At 50.6% G+C, this 15,764-nt stretch overlaps 3 protein-coding genes across 9 annotated transcripts; 1 reads left to right on the top strand and 2 right to left on the bottom strand.

Annotated features, from left to right (window-relative positions):
* Positions 1 to 241: 241 nt before the first annotated feature.
* On the bottom strand, positions 242 to 1,751 carry MGAT2 (alpha-1,6-mannosyl-glycoprotein 2-beta-N-acetylglucosaminyltransferase). The gene has a single exon (XM_010121305.2). The coding sequence runs from the start codon at positions 1,690 to 1,692 to the stop codon at positions 367 to 369; it is 1,326 nt and encodes a 441-aa protein (XP_010119607.2). The 5' UTR covers positions 1,693 to 1,751; the 3' UTR covers positions 242 to 366.
* Positions 1,752 to 2,022: 271 nt separating this feature from the next.
* LOC147600421 (uncharacterized) lies at positions 2,023 to 14,272 on the top strand. Of its 7 annotated transcripts, XR_015258642.1 has the most exons (4): positions 2,023 to 2,167; positions 3,950 to 4,124; positions 9,193 to 9,415; positions 11,403 to 11,774. XR_015258642.1 is itself a non-coding variant. In XM_086748506.1 (3 exons), the coding sequence occupies exons 1-3, from the start codon at positions 2,125 to 2,127 to the stop codon at positions 11,580 to 11,582; spliced, it is 288 nt and encodes a 95-aa protein (XP_086604632.1). In that variant the 5' UTR covers positions 2,023 to 2,124; the 3' UTR covers positions 11,583 to 11,774. The 7 variants fall into 7 exon arrangements, 4 of the variants coding, with proteins under 4 accessions (XP_086604632.1, XP_086604633.1, XP_086604634.1 ...); XR_015258644.1 differs by lacking the exons at positions 9,193 to 9,415; positions 11,403 to 11,774 and adding an exon at positions 12,553 to 14,272; XM_086748506.1 differs by lacking the exon at positions 9,193 to 9,415 and having other exon boundaries at positions 11,513 to 11,774.
* On the bottom strand, positions 6,495 to 14,815 carry LRR1 (leucine rich repeat protein 1). The gene is made up of 4 exons (XM_086748504.1): positions 14,599 to 14,815; positions 14,407 to 14,505; positions 9,916 to 10,643; positions 6,495 to 7,504 (listed from the first exon to the last, which is right to left on the bottom strand). The coding sequence occupies exons 1-4, from the start codon at positions 14,782 to 14,784 to the stop codon at positions 7,252 to 7,254; spliced, it is 1,266 nt and encodes a 421-aa protein (XP_086604630.1). The 5' UTR covers positions 14,785 to 14,815; the 3' UTR covers positions 6,495 to 7,251.
* Between the last annotated feature and the right edge of the window lie 949 nt (positions 14,816 to 15,764).

Below are 15,764 nucleotides of genomic sequence, written 5' to 3'. Positions count from 1 at the left end.
CACCCCGGCGCGGCACCGCAGGCACCACCGCTCTGCCCCGACGGGGGAAAAACCCCGCACCAGAGCGCTACGAGCACCGGAAAAAAATGCACTTAAATACAAGTTTTCTCCTCCTCCCAGTAAACACAGCAACCGTCGCTTTTTGCGCAGGGGCCGCCACGCTGCTCTGAGCGGCCCGGCAGCAGCAAGTAACCCGTTTCCAGAACGTGGTTGCCGCACACGAAAGATTACTATTTTGGGACACCTTTTACAAGAATGTTTATTCATATTAAAGCAGAAACCAACTCATAAATGCTTTTTATACACGTGTGCCTGTAAAAGACAGCATGGAACAACTCAAAAAGAAAAAGGCTGCGAGAACGTTCCTCACTGAAGTCTGCGGTAACTTTTACAGAGTTCGTGGTCCCTAATGTCTCCCCACCCTCCGTTTTTCACATGAGGGGAAAGGGGTGCCATGGAGTACCTTTTACTGACACTCATCGTTTCGGGAAACAGGTACTGCTGGTTGCTGTTCAAGAGAGAGTCGATTTTGGCACTCTGGGTGGACGGTCTGCAGGATTTCTTGTGGTGCATGCCACAGTCCCCCGTGTGAAAAATCCTGGGGATTTCGGGAACCAGCACTTTCCAGAACTTTGGAAGACAAGAGACAGTCAAGTGCTGCAGAGTCCAGTCCCAGTTGTAGTCATCGTAGGTGCAGAAGGCGTCCGTGCACTCGATGAGCTTCTGGTAGGTGTCTCTGCCGAAGGCCATGCCCATGTTGTGCTCGGTGGACTTCCACGTCTTCATCTCCGCCTTGTCGGCACGGCCGGCGAAGCCGCCGCGGACGGGGCTGTAGGTGCCCAGGGAGACGATCTGGCACTCGGGGCACTCCCGCTCGCGCAGGGCCCAGAGCTTTTTGAGGACGTGGTAGAAATCGGGCGCCAGGTAGTGATCTTCCTCCAGGAAGAGGACGGGCCCGGTGTGCTCCCGCAGCGCCCGCACCCTCTCCCAGACGAAGTGGAGCTTCCACCACCAGTGGTGCTTGGTTTGGGAGAAGCGAGCTTCCCGGTAATGCCCGAAGGAGTCGGGATACTCGGCGTTGATGCAACCCAGGCGCAGGGCCGCCGCCTTGCCCACGTCGCGGGGACAGTCGCGGGGATCGTGGCCGGGGAACTCGCGGGGGTAGAGCTGGATGCTGAAGGGGAAGAAGATTTGCAGGACGGGGCAGAAATCCACCCCAGCCGCCAACCGGTTGAGTTCCTCGGCCCACAGGTCGTGGCTCAACACCAGCAACACGTTCTCCACTCCCGCCGCTCGCCGCAGCGATTCCAGCAGCAACCGCAGGTGTTCGGCGCGATCGTGCACCTGCACCACCAGCACCACGTCGGGGGCGGCGGTCGATCGCACCGGGAAGCGCCCGGCGTTCCGCACCGGTTGGTCAAAGTTCAACCGGTAAACGAGCGAGCGGTAACTCAGCGTCCCGTTCTCACCGAGAGGTGCCGGAGATACAAGAGAAGCGTTAACAACGGGGCGGCGCGGCGGCTGTTCGCTGACCCGCGCCGGTTCCCCGGTGGTACCGGTACCGCCCCGCTGCTGCTGCTGCTGCTGTTGCTGCCGCCTCCGTCCTCCTCCGCTTCCCCACAGCGCCAGCGCGCAAATCGCCAGCGCCAAAGCCAACACCAACACCTTCCGCTTGTAAATCCGCAGCCGCATCCTTCCCGGCGGCGGCGGCCGCCGTTCACTCGCCGCCCTCCCGCCGCCGCCGCCGCCGCCGCCGCTTCTCCTCCTCCCGCCGGCAGCGCGCGCGCGCCGCCACCACCCCACCCCCCGCACACGTCGCCGCACCCCATAGGACGCCGGTAGAGCCCGCGGTGCCTTTCTATTGGTCGGCGGAGATGTCGCTCGTCGCCGTTTCCGCCGGCGGGCTCTGGCCGCCATATTGGTTCGGGAGGCGCCATTGATGGGGTCGCCGCCATCGCCTTGGCCGGGAGGGGGGCGAGGCGGCGGGACGGGCTCGTCCGAGCCCGTCCCGCCGCCTCGCCCCCCTCCCGGCCCCGGCCCTTCTCCCCCTCGAAGGCTGGAGAACGGGATGGTATCGTTGGAGGTGGGGAAGAGTTCGGAGAAAATAATGGTAGAGTTGCGAGAATGAGGGAGGGAAGTCGTCGTAGATTTGCGAGAATAATATGGGGTAAGATAGAAGAATAAGACATAAAATCATACTAGGATGGCAGGAATTAGATAAGCATTCGAAAGAAAGTCATTCTGGATTTGTAAAAATAAGGTAATTCAGGCTAGAGTTGCAAGAACAAGAGATTCTAGAATGGCAAGAATAATATAAAATCAAGGGTAAGGTATGATGTCCTTGAAATCCTGGAATGCTTTTAAGAGAAAGTCATTCTGCGGTTGGAAGAGTAAGAAACTCATTCTAGGGTTGCAAGAATGTAAGAAATTAATTCTAGAATTGCAACAATACATTTGAAAGTCATTCTAGAATTGCAAGAATAAGACAGTTAAAAGTCATTCTAGGATTGCAAGAATACAATAAAACAATTCTAGGATTGCAAGAAGAAGGTAAGAAAATAATTCTAGGATTGCAAGAATAAGATAAAATTGTAGAGTTGGAAGAATAAGATAATAAAATCATTCTAGATCTGCAAGGATAAACAGTAATTCTAGAGTGGCAATAAGAAGAAATCTAGGATCAGAAGAATAAGGTAATTCTAGAATCACAGGAATAAATTTCTAGATTTGCAATAATATAACAAAATTATAGAAAGAAACATTAAAAATCACTCTAGAATTGGAAGAATACAAGAAAAATTCTAGACTTGCAAGACTCAGGTAACAATTCTAGAATTGCAAGAGTAAGAAAATTCTAGATTTGAAAGAATAAGATAATAAAATAGTTTAGAATTGCAAGAGTAACATTAATTCTGGCAGGGCAATAAGAAGACAGCAATTCCAGAATTGCAAGAACAAGATAATTCTAGAATGGCAGGAATTGAGTCTAGATTTGCAATAATAATATAGAAGACAAAAATAATTCTAGACTTGTAAGAATAATATATTTAAAAAATAACTCTGGAATTACAAGAATACAAGAAAAGAATTCTAGAATTGCAAGAACAATAATAAAATAATTCTACAATTACAAAATACATAATTCTAGAATTGCAAGAATATAAGATGGCAGTCATTCTAGAGTTAGAAGAACGTAAGACTACAAACAGTTGTAAAATTACAAGAATAATTTATAATAAAATAATTTTACAAGTGCAAATAATGGCAAGAATTACTCTTGTAACTCTCTGCTTTGCATCCCAGCCCCTCTCCTCCGTGGGCAGGGGCCAGCTGTGGAAGTCGGTGACCATGTTGTGCGATATGGCACGTCACCATGTGCTGCTGCGGGTCACACAGCGTCACCCACGCAGGTGCTTGGAACCCGGAGGAGGAGCGCTCTACCCCCTGCGGCTCCGCTTTGTGCCGCCAGTTTTCCTTGGAAGAGCTTTACAAACCTGACGGCCGTCCCCAAGCCGAGTTTGCGGCTCTCGGTGGCTGGACCCGTCACGGCTGTGGAGCTACCGGCAGCGCTGGCACGTCCCAGCTGCAGCCAGCGGGAATTCCTGCTCCTCTCCGGCGGCCCTGGGTTTCACGAGCGCCCCGTCCCGGGTTTTGCTACGTTTACAAGGGTCTCCTCATCCCTTTTAGCACTGAAACGCTGTTTTCGGGAGGCTGCTACCGCCTCCTCCTCCTGCGCAGGGTGGTACCAGCGCGCACAGCTTTGGGGGTTGTTTATTTTTTATTCTGGGCTAACAGCAATACTCATTTCCCTAATTAAAAGTATTTCTTACCCCAGGAAGGCAGCCTGCACTAACAGAGCCAGATTTGACATCTTGCACAGCCGTGCCTAAAACTCTGGCAACTGAAACGCCGTCCAGTTGCGGTAACAGAGTTTTCCTGTCTCACGCAGGCGGCGTACGGATAAAGACATCAAAGATGGCAAAGCACTCGGATAACGCAAAATGGCATCGGCGCAGCAACATCGGGCCAATTAAAGAACGATCCAATTTGCCGCTAGCCCGGCTTGCAGCGGCCTTCGGGAAACCGAGATCTGCCGCCGAGGCTTTTTCCCCCAGACGAGACGGGTAAGTACAGGTTTCAGCGGCATTTAAAAGCATCTCACAGTAGGCAGCGTCCTGAAATTCCGGGCGAGAGCCATTGGTTGCTTTAATCCGATGAGACCAAGCCCCGCAGTACTCGACTCCGCGCTGTCTGAGGCAAAACACCAAACTTCTCAGGCACAGCATTAACAGAAGGGTCTGGAGCGATGCTTCTGCTCCGGAGACGTTTTCAGCGCCAGTTTCACAGCCTGACCTTTGCTGACCGCAGCTGAGCCGTGCCTAACTCGGCAAGTTACTCCTCATCCCCCCGCACAGCCGGTGGTTTTCAAGCAAGGCATTAAAAAAAGAGCACGCCTTAAACGAGAGGCTGGGCTCTGCAACAAAGTCGGTTTGATTCGATCAGATCGCGGCGCTGCAAATAGGAAACACCACAACTGGCCCTAAAGAATTCCCCCCAGGCACGACAAATGAGGTAGAATAGTTTCTCCCCCAAACGAGCCTGGCGTGCCGACGAGAAGCAAGCTGAAGGAGACCTAAGGGATGCCGCGGCTGTCTTGCTGGTGGGCAAGGCAAACCGCTGGAGAAGACGCTCCTCAAACGCGTGATTTCTGCTTTGCTTTTACCTAACCCTGAAGAGCGGCTTTGGCTGTCGGCTCCTTCGCCACCTCCCGGACGGCTCGGCAGAGCGCAGGCACGGAGCGCTGCAGCAGCCGCCCCGGCGATGCTCATCCCTCTGCAGCCAGCGAGACTCAAACCCCAACTGACTCATCGAGCACCTCGCTGCCTTGGATGCAGCTGCAGTCGGAGAGCTTCGCCCTACTGAGACAAATGCTTTGCAGCACAGAGAGCTTGTTTGTGGGGATCAGAAGACACTGAGAATATTAAGTTGGCCGGAACAGGTTCCCAAGGGAACTTGGGGATGCTGTACAGCCCTCCACCCCCTCTCCTTAGTTGCGCTAGCCTTTCCTCGTCTTCATCTTTTGTAGGAAGGTGAGAAAGCAGGGAGTTTAGAAAGCTGCTCCGCACGTTTGAGCCCAGCACTCTGGGCCTGCTCTGGTACTAACGCAGCCGTGGCTGGGGAAGAGCCTCCACAGAGCAGGGCTCCAGCACCCTACCAGCCCCTCGATGCGTCAGCGGCTGTACTTTCGGAGGATTAAGGGAAGCCAAGTCAGTTTTGGGGATGACATTCCCTCAGAGGTAACGGCACGCCAGCGTACGCACATGGGATTAAAAAAACCCCAGCAGTAAGTGCAGAGCAGACAGCAAAATATTCCCATAGAAAAAGCCCTTTCCCACAGTTCCCAGCCTGGCTTTCATCCCAAAAGAGCTCACACTCCTCTTCACGTTGGCCTTCAACCCCCCAGCTGGCCCCTTCTCCCAGCACAGCAGGCCTTGGACAGGACTTCAGAGCCTACCCCTCACCAGCAGCCTGCTCCCCTCCTGCGCCACGCAGGTGCGGCTCCCTCCTCCGCCCAGCACAGCTGGCTCCCCTGGAAGGCTCGCAGCCACTGCACAGGCACCCACACATCTGCATCGTAAAATTCCTGAGGAGTCCCACAGGAGGCCGCATTTCTCCGTCTACTCCCCTCCTCTTAATCATGCGCTCCGCCTAAAAGGTGTTTTTCCAAATGAGTAATCTTCAGGCTGCTGCAATCAGATCTCTCTCCCTTCACAGCAGCATTAGCGTACAACTATTTAAAGCCTCCCAGGGTGAGCTCTGCCGCGCTCTCTGAAGATCGAGGTTGAGGTGAACAGGCACCCTTGGTTTCCTCCTTCACAAGTCCTCTGCAGTTGAGGAGCAACATATAAAGCATGATTTATCCAAATGCTCCTGTAGTTGCTTAAAAATTAGTTTTACAAATGCTGTATGAAAAGAGCAGTCAAGTTATTTTGACGTTCACAGAAAGTTTTAATGACACTCAATATTTCTAGACTAAAGGTTCCTCTTACTCAGGATAACGCGTCTCTTGGCCTTCTTAGAGCAAAGCCCTTCAGTAGGCATGCTTCACTGTTTATTTCTGCTGGGAATGTCTCGGATTACTAAACAGTTTGCAACTTTAAAAAGTGGATGAAGGCTGTGCTTATGTAGGAGACGTTAAGCGATACCTGCAAGCCAGCACATTCTTCCAAAGCCTGCTGCCGCCTTTCCGGTTGCTCCTCACGCTCTACATCACACCTAGCCGTCACCTGAAGCCCAGCCTCGGTCGGTTCTGCGCTCGGTAACTACAGATGTCTTTTTTTCCCTCTTGAAACTACATGTAATTGCCACAGCAGCGTATTTTCCTATGAGCTGAAGAGAGGCACACTGTGTATTTCGGTATCTTCACCAGGAAAAAGGCCATGAGCTGATCTCTAGAACACACTGGATGAAAAAACTCTTTAGGGAAAACACAATTCACGTGTACTTAGACAGGTTTTGAAATTTAATAATTTGACACAGTGAACAATTAAAGAATCTTTAAAACATGAGAGATAAGAAACAAAGTTTAGGTGACAGATTTAGAAAAAGACATTTCTTGTATAACAAAGAGATAAAACCGAACCCATTTGCTCTGGTAAAAAAAAAACAAACCAGGAGTGCTGGTCCCTGCTTGAAGTGAGAATGCTGTAAAAGAACTTTTTAAAAATAAAGCACCTGGAATTACATGACCAGTTTTGAACTGCTCGCACCGTAATTTCTTCTCATAGCAGCCTACCCAAGTTGCTGTACGGTAAACAAGTTGGGAAGAGTCCAGTCCGGTGATAACGTCAACGTAGTTGTCTTCTGCAGGCAGAGGTCAGAGCCGCACGTGTAAGCAAGCAAAGCGGTTCGATATACGCTCACCTTCCTTCTCCTAGCAAGAAGAAACCCCTTACGCCGTGAAACAAAGCAAATTGTCACGATACTCCCAACAAAGTCACAGTAACAAGGAAAAGACAGCGAAATACATTCTAAGGATGATTCATTCAAGCTAAGCACCGCTTTTTATTCCAACCAAAGAGAGATTCTAGCAGCGGAGGAACAGTCAGGCCTCCAGATCAGGCTGACAGTGCCCCCTGACTGCAAGACAGCCGTTTGCGATCCGCAGCAAACGCCCTGTGACAGCGCGTGTGGGCAACAAGCAGAAGACATTTCCAGGCTCCTCGGTCACTGGACGGAACTTCAGGCGGATCACCCGTTACTCTGCAGGTACCTATCCAGGAACTGGGAATAGCAGTCTAGAGAACAGAAGTAGCAGATGATGGGTGCTTCCGTACCTCCCATGTTATCCACCAGGACCACGGTGTGAGCTACGTGATGGAGATTCATCGTCACCGTGATCTGAATGAAGCTGCTCAGACAGGCACTTCCACACTGGCACGTCTTAGCCACTTCCAGATCTTCACAGAGGTGAGAAGGAAGGAGATGACAACCATAAGGGATTCTGTTGAACAAGAGGAGTAAGTGTGAATTCACTACAAAATTAACCAATGTCACTCAAACACGGTGACATGCCATATGCACCAGCTGGAAGAAACGCCTTTCTGAGACCATAGACAAGGCAAATGTGAAATTTTGCCGCTTGGAATATTGGACTGGTTAGGAATTAAATGCCACTTTCCAAGACAGTCACTAAAAACATGCAACTGTGTTACTGACCCTTAGGTACCAGGGACCTGAACGCCAGGAGACACTGTAACAGCAACCAGGGAATTCACACAAACCCTAACAGCCTGTGTAACAGCAATAGAGAATTAGAGAATTAAAAAGAAGATTAAGACTAATGAGACAACTGGGCAGATATCTGCTCTTCCCTCGCATTAGGCAGGAAGATAACTAATTTCATCCTGGCCTGACGAGGCCCCACCAATTTACTCCTCACTCTCTAACGTGAAGTAGTGGTAGCAGGGTAAAAACACCGTATCCCGAGGAAACGGGAGATAAGTGAGCCTTTTTACAGTAGCACTCCATTGCCGCCGATAAATTCAGGTTCTCCTGATATACCGCTCTTTTTGTCCATGGTGTCAATAACGGCATTCAGCGACAGGAACAAGAATCGCTTCTTTTTAAATTGACAGCAGAGTGGCGTTGGGTACAAAACAAATAACTTCCCTGAAGCGCTTTGTGGAGTTACCTTCAAAGTGCGGGTACGGCCAGTGCCCAGCTGCCACTGGAGGCTCGCAGAATAGGTCTGACTCACATCCTGACTACACCTACATATTCCCAATTCTTTCTGCATACCGTCATTCACACAGCTAAGACTCCTGTGGGTTTTTTTTCACCACCTCAGTTTCAGGACATCCTTTTCTCTGGTCAGGACGAGCACAATCACAGCTCTGGTACTTGCCCAGAATGCCACTGTGAAGACTGATTTCCAAACATTTGCTTTTGCATCTTCCCTCCTTCGGTTTTATTCCTTTCTCAAGGTTTTTACAGCACATCATCACTTCTGTTTCTCATTTTTTTGTTTAAGTCTCTCCTCCAGTGAGACAGAATATCTGTTGCCCACTTGTTATGACTTTTTTTTTTTCTCCATTTAAGATAATCTCAATTTAAGACCAATACTGTCTCCTAATAATCACAGACCTGTGGGACTGCTTCCATTGCCTCTTGTCTCACGGAGACTCCTGGAGCAGAAAGCCTTTCTTATTCTGTGTGGTGCTGTTTTTTTAAAGCCTGCTGCGTGGGGGCCAGAGGCTGAGTTAGTGCCTGGGTACCCTCAGGTACTCCGGTAATGTCACCGAGTACTCAAATCTGACCAGCGTTGAGAGATTATATTCTCTAGAAAAAACCACGCCTTAATAATATTTATATCAAAACCACAGCAATTTCTCTAAAGTTGGGAAAGGAGACACCTGGAGTTTAATTACTCAGATAAAATCAGCAAGGTCAGAAGCGGGTAAGATTTGAACCAGAACGCTTGGTCGCTCAGCTCATTTCCAGGGTGTGCCCCGCATGCCTGCGGACGCCTTCAGCACAGATTTCTGAGCAGTTAACCCAAGTTTACGGGCTGCTCTCCACCCCCAAGGCAGGAATGGGCACAGAACGTAGACAGGAACACTTCAGGCCTGTCTCTCACCCCCTTTCTGTACCCGTGACTCTCTTCCATCTCCTTGCTCCCTTTCCACCCAGAACAGGGTGGGTGCAGCAGCAGCTGGGACCGGAAGGATCACAGGCAGCGGCATGCAGGCGTGAGGGAAGGGTAGAAAACTGGTAACAAACAGCAGCCTGGTGTTGGTTATTTACTTGGCGAAAGGATAATTTTAAAATTACCTCAGAACCGGGCCTCTCCGCGTGAGACAGAACACCCTGACTCCAACACCAAAGGAAATTAACAACTCGAGGAAAAGCTAAGGTAGGAGAAGGGGAAGGGACAGCGGCAGGCTAATGCGTTTCAAAACACAGTTTTAGCCTACTTTAATGTGAGCACAAGATGAAGGGCAAGCGTGGTTGAAAGCCATTTCCGAGCTAAAGCCCAACGCAAAATATGATCCGTGCCACAACGCTCACTGTAATGTAAGCTCCTCAGTACAAAACGTCAGAAGCGGTTCAGGGTTGGACTGATTCTCTTTTCCCGTGTTCCGGCAAGAATATTCTGTTACGGTGTCCCCATTAAAACATTTCCATCTATAGCTTTCTCTAAACCCTTCCGAGTGACCAGTTTACTGCATTATCCTGTACAACGAAGGGATGATTTTACAAGTGGAATTCAAAGCAATTTAACCTTATGATTTTTAATAGGTGAAGAGCAATTGCCGCTGACAGGAAAAAAAAACCAACCCAAGTCAGGAAAGCTGAGACTTGCCAGGTTTGAAACGGAGTAGGTGCGATGTGTACCCATCATGCTACTCTTACCTGTAATTTACGGTTGCTCTTGCAGCACACTCTAATAAAGTCAGTGGTATTTTCAGTTGTATGTTGGGAACAAGTGGGTTAGGCTGTTCAAAAGGATTTCCAAAGAGATCCAAGTTCTCAAGACAGAGTTTCCTAAAATCATTGGGCAAGAAAGGAAGTTTGTTTCGAGCTGCTGACAAAAAGCGTAGATGCTCTAACTGGCCAATCTTGAATGGCAACCTAATCAACTCATTGTCGTCGAGCTTTAAATTAATGAGTTCCCGCAGCTGGCAGAACTGAATTGGAAGCGCTTTAATTTTGTTTTGGCTGAGGTCCAAGAACTGAAGAGATTTCTGAAGGGTGGAGTTGCACAGGGCCCCACTGAAGGACTCCAGGTGATTGTCGTGCAAATTAAGCTCCTGAAGACAGATCAGGTCACCAATAGTAGCTGGCAGCTGCTTGATATGGTTATGACTCAGGTCTAGTTTTCGGAGTTTCTTCAAGCAAAGCACACGCATGTCGATCCGAGCAAGTTTGCAGTACGAGGCTTGGAGGTGTTCGAGGGAGTAAGGGAAGTTTTTGGTGAGCGGATAGTCCCTTCTTGAAGTTATGATCATTTTTGTCTTCGGTTTTTCAACTTCCGAGGTCTTTGCTGGTACCAAAGTTGAGAGCGGGAGAGCTCCTATGTCGGTCCCTTGGTGAGCCAGTCTCACAGCTGCAAGGAAATTCTTTAAATTGCTGGCATTTGCCTACAGGAAAACAGAAACGTGGCATTAAAAGTTCGTTATTCTTGTGCTCGTTTGTACTAACGCTTTCTAAACTACTTTGTACGTGTGTCAGGAGATGCAACTTGGCAGAGCAATGAAATAGGAAAGGGAAACAGCTCGGGCTTATTAGGTCGACGTGCTGTTTACAGTATTTAAGAACAAATGGCACGCGATGTGAATGAGAAGTTACGACCTCTCTGAATAATCTCGATCAAACAAACTGCCTTGCATTAGTCAGAAGAGGAACAAAGCACTGAATTCACAGCTGAAAATAAAAGTGTGGGAAAAAAACCCAATGCACTGTCATCTTCCTAACCCGTGACACGATAAAGGGATAGTTTATAAAAACACACACAGGGAAACGGGAGATTTAAAACTTGAGACGATCGTTTCTGAAAGTTGCTAGGAAGGAAAAGGACAGAAGGTGAGGTTAAATTTAAATACAAAGGAAGGTGGAAAGCTTCAAGGCAGGTTAAGCGAGTGCTTCTGGTCACACACAGCTCTGTTTGGTTGTGCCGGCATCAAACAAGAGGATAATTATTTGCAGTCCTTCTGCAAACAACTGACTGATTTTGCTTTAGGTGGGATATTATGTAAGGACAGGGGGTCAAATGAATGGGAGTATCAGATGACCTGTATTTTAAATAAAGGTCAAGGAAGCTGCGATACATTTGTTGTACCCATATCATTAACTTTTATGAATAACAAAGTGACCAAATGTTTCTCCTCTAAATTTCCCAGCAAGTCTCTACCCAAGCTGACGTGCAGCTGACCAGCACGAAGCTATAAAGTGAATTATAAAATAAAAAAGAATGATGCATGATACAAGTAAAAGTCATCTCCCATTGCAGGAAAGAACAAACTTGGAGTTTTGGCATGGCTCTGAGAGTCGAGAGGTTTGCACTCCGTTCCCAGCTCTAACTTGCCCAAGCCTAGCAGCACCCATTTCTGCACCTGGAAGACAATTTTTCTCCTAAATGAGTTTGCTTATACCAAATTCTAGGGTGTCCATATGCTAGAAGCATCTAGCACAACAGAGCGATGACCTTGGAGACGGCTGGGTGCTAACGGGATATAAATAGAGACAATAAAGCTCAAACATACCTGACTGCATCGGTAACCTAGAACAATTGTTCTTAAGCGTCCCGTGCACGTCTGTTCCTCCAGCCCTCCAGACACAGGCAGGCTGCATGCCCAAAACCTTTGTATCCCAGACCACCAACGTTCGTTACCTCAGATAATCTGAAGAAAACATTCAGCTAGGGGGCTCCCCACGGCCACAGGCAGATTTGTCATGTTTCTGAGGGTAATAAATAGCTAACTAAGTTTGGAAGAAAAACTCCTCCAGACCTGTAGAATACATAACTATACAATAGAATTGAGTTACAGGCAATACTTCTTTGATCTCGAAGCATGAGACGCAACAGATACCTGTTTCTCGTAGCCCAGAGCTCTGCGCTGTTAAGATTAAGTTTGTGGGCTGATCATGTGACTTCAAAATAAGACAACTCTGTGTTCTGGACCCTTGAGACAAATTTCCTCCACAATACCTTCGTAAAGCCAACGCAGTTACCCGTAAATCTTTTTTGTTGAGAAAAATACTAAGGCCCGTCTAAGAAAAAAAGCAAAGAACTAGTTGGAGGAGCTCAGGACACAATTTTCTGCCCCGGGTCTGAAGTCTCAACCGCAGAAAAGATGGCGGGGAGAGAGGCTAATCTGCGTTGATGCCTTACGAGTCCCTTGTTTCGGAACTAAATGAATGATGACAAGGCAATCAGAGATTACGTGGATTGCAGACCTTGCGTGCAACGCAGCAGGCACAGGCTTGCTGAAGGAAAAAAAAAAAAAACAACCAACCAACCACCCAGTGACTTTATTATTTTTGCTCCAGGGTTGAATGCTCCAGACCCATGTTTCTCAACTTAATTTCTGATGTGGCTGAATGCAGCAAGTCGCACCACCCGGCAGGGTACACCGAGGGAGGTTTTGCACGGCAGTTGCATGCAGTCGGGATAATCACACTTGGAAATCTCTTTTCTGTCAGGCTTTTGCCCATCTTTGAGAGCTGAGAAGCCTTTCTGTAATTACGAAAGACGAGCAGAAACACTACAGAAAAGTTAAACTGGGTTTCTGGATGTGGAGAGTTTAAGAGGAATAAATAGTATCACTGGCTTTGGAAGAATTCAGGATTTGTTCTGGAGCTTGACAGTATGAGGGCGAGCCTTACGCCAAAAACCAGGAGCGAGGATGCAGCCTCCTTGCAGCAACTCTGGTCATCATTCTAACTCCTGTTCCCGTCGATTTGGTTGAGACTTTCTTTCCAGTCTAATGTTGTTGTGGACCATCTTCTCATACAGAAAACAACAGATGTAGCTGTTAACTAAATTACTGCCCACACTAAAAAGATATCTGTCACGCAGTTTCCGTACGGGCCCAAGAAATGGTCTAAATTAGATCTTGCAGCACTGAGACACAGACCTTCCCTCTCCAATTTTATACTATTACTACATCATCTTGCAGCAGGCCTGCTTTTGTTCCGAGATAAAACCCTTTGGCTTCTCACACTTCAGCAGAAACCTGCAGAGTGGAGGATGCAGAACAAGAAGATATTCTGGATCTAATGCAGAGTCTTTTTTTTCTTTTTTTTGCAAGATACAGCGCATATTTGCTTCTGACAAGAAAAACTTAATTTAATTGGATTTGGATACACGCTGCTGCTTTTATATTTAACCCTGTCATGCGGACTGCTCTCTTCATCAAATTAGGGCTGCTTTCCTTACCACCACAGCCTTCACTCTTGAACAGACAAGGAATTTCCAGACCACCGTAGTCCCACGTCACATTCTGCAAAATTTTGGGCTACCGCAACTGTATTCAGGCTTCTCTTCAGTTATTTGTCTTTTTCTGTCTTGCTGGGTTGTATTTATTTTCTTTTCACTAAGTCACCGTCCCGAGCGCAGATTCGTTCACCTTGTTTCTCAAGCAGACCTCGCAGCCTGCCCCGAGCTCCGCTGCCGTTTAAACACACCCCGTGCATTTCTCCTTAGGCAGGAGAGAGAAGACATTCCGCTCGAGAAGGAATAAGCTTCGCCACTCATGACTAGAGCCGCTCAGTCTGACATCACTGAAACTGTTCAAGTGTCTCCTTCAGGCCAAAGGATCACAGTTGCAACAGAAAGTCGAAGTGATTTTCCCAACAACAACAACAAAAAAATCAGTATTTGCTTTTATTTAAACATTCTAACTCTGAGATTTTGGAAAAGCTGTCCTGCTTTTCGCTTCTACGAGGCTACAGAAGATTACTGCAACAGGCACAGAAAAAAAACCCTAACAACATGAAAATTTAATGTTAAAGCGTGGGGTTCTTAGCGAGCTTAGCATTATTAAAAACACTTTACGGCTTCCAAATATCCTAGGAACTGTAAAGGGACTCACATCGGTGAGTCCCGCTGTCACCTAGGGCGAGACGGTGCTGCTCCGTACCGCGCGTCTCCGGCTTTGAGACCCGCGGCGGGCGCGCTGCTCGTCCGCCGAGACGTGAACGTTTCCCGGTTTTTAGCTGGGAAAACCACAGGCAAAGACGCGTTTGACAGAACTCGACAGACGTTGTATCAGAGAGATGAAAAAAGCCGTTTCTTTCTAAATAAAAGATGAAGCCTCAGTCGCCGTGCGCCCCTCGCCGGGCCTCAAGCAGCCCCCCCCCCTCCGCACGGTACCGGTCGCCCCTCGCCGTCCCCTCACCCACCTTGCTGAGGCAGACGTCCACGGCGGGCTCCCGCAGGCGCACGGTGGCCTTGCCCTCCTCCACGAACCGGGTGAAGAACCGCTCGATGTTCTCCTGCACCTACGGAGGCGGGGGCACGGCGGGCGCTCAGCAGCCGCGGCGGGACCCCCCCCACCCCGCTCCCCCCCCCCACCCCCCCGCCGCCGTCCCCACCTTGTAGCGAGCACCGACCCGGTCCCGCGCCGTGCACACCATGAGGTAAACGCCGCCGCCGCCTCCCCGCCCCCGTCCGGGCGGGCGGCCGAGCGAGAGGAGAGCCCGGGTACCGCGGCCGCGGCCCCGCAGCCCGCAGGTGGGCAGCAGCCGGCTGACCACCTCCACCTCGCACTGCAACCGCATCGCCGCCCCGCCAACGGCCCGCTCGCCCCGCCCGGCGAGGGGGCCTCCCACGCCCGCCGCGCACAGCCGCCGCCCCGCCGCGGCGCCTGCCTGCCTGCCTGCCTGCCTGCCTCCCTCCCGCGGATCCCGTCCGCCGCCGATCAGGGGGCGCGGCGGGGGGCGCCCCGCAGAAGGGCCGGCAGGGCGGGAAGGGAGAGCGGCGGTGGCGATACCGGTACCACCGGCGGCCAAGGGCAGCCCGAGCGTAGGGTCCTCGGCGCGGGGCGGGGCGGGGCGGGGCGGGGCGGAGGGATCGCGCCCCCCGGAGGACGCGGTGGCTGCCATCGGCTGGGCGGGAAGGGGCGGGGGCGGCGGGGGGGGCCAGGGGCGCGGGGGGGAACTGCCGCCGTGCAGGCGTCCCTCAGGGGTCCGTGCTGGGCCCGGCCCTGTTCAACATCTCTGTGGGCGCCATGGGCAGTGGGACAGAGCGCACCCTCAGCAAGTTCACCGACGGCACCGAGCTGTGTGGTGCTGCCGACGCGCTGGAGGGGAGGGATGGCATCCAGAGGGACCTGGGCAGGCTGGAGAGGTGGGCCCGTGCCAACCTCATGGAGTCCAACCAGGCCAAGGGCAAGGTCCTGCACCTGGGTCGGGGCAATCCCAGCACAAATCCAGGCTGGGGGAGAATGGATGGAGAGCAGCCCTGAGGAGAAGGACTTGGGGGTGCTGGTGGGTGAGAAGCTCAACATGAGATCAGGGGAGGGGATTCTGCCCCTCTGCTCCGCTCTGGTGAGACCCCACCTGCAGCGCTGCGTCCAGCTCTGGAGCCCCCAACAGCAGAAGGACGTGGAGCTGTTGGAGAGGGTCCAGAGGAGGCCACGCAGATGCTGAGAGGGCTGGAGCAGCTCTGCTGCGAGGCCAGGCTGAGAGAGCTGGGGCTGTTCAGCCTGGAGAAGAGGAGGCTCCGGGGAGACCTGAGAGCGGCTCCCAGTGCCCAAAGG

This window comes from Chlamydotis macqueenii, chromosome 5, assembly GCF_036417535.1.
Source record: "Chlamydotis macqueenii isolate bChlMac1 chromosome 5, bChlMac1.mat, whole genome shotgun sequence".
NCBI lineage: Eukaryota > Metazoa > Chordata > Aves > Otidiformes > Otididae > Chlamydotis > Chlamydotis macqueenii.
Note: the sequence above shows the minus strand (reverse complement) of the source record. Positions and strands in the feature narration are given on the sequence as shown.

Excerpts from the sequence above, each read along its gene's own strand:
- MGAT2 (XM_010121305.2), bottom strand. The coding sequence starts at position 1,692 with ATGCGGCTGCGGATTTACAAGCGGAAGGTGTTGGTGTTGGCTTTGGCG.
- LOC147600421 (XM_086748505.1), top strand. The coding sequence starts at position 2,125 with ATGAGGGAGGGAAGTCGTCGTAGATTTGCGAGAATAATATGGG. Across the intron at positions 2,168-3,949 it reads ATTTGCGAGAATAATATGGG|GCGGCGTACGGATAAAGACA; the intron begins GTAAGATAGAAG and ends TGTCTCACGCAG. Across the intron at positions 4,125-4,735 it reads TTTTCCCCCAGACGAGACGG|AGCGGCTTTGGCTGTCGGCT; the intron begins GTAAGTACAGGT and ends CTAACCCTGAAG.
- LRR1 (XM_086748504.1), bottom strand. The coding sequence starts at position 14,784 with ATGCGGTTGCAGTGCGAGGTGGAGGTGGTCAGCCGGCTGCTGCCCACC. Across the intron at positions 14,506-14,598 it reads GGGTCGGTGCTCGCTACAAG|GTGCAGGAGAACATCGAGCG; the intron begins GTGGGGACGGCG and ends CCGCCTCCGTAG. Across the intron at positions 7,505-9,915 it reads AGAGCAACCGTAAATTACAG|AATCCCTTATGGTTGTCATC; the intron begins GTAAGAGTAGCA and ends CTTGTTCAACAG.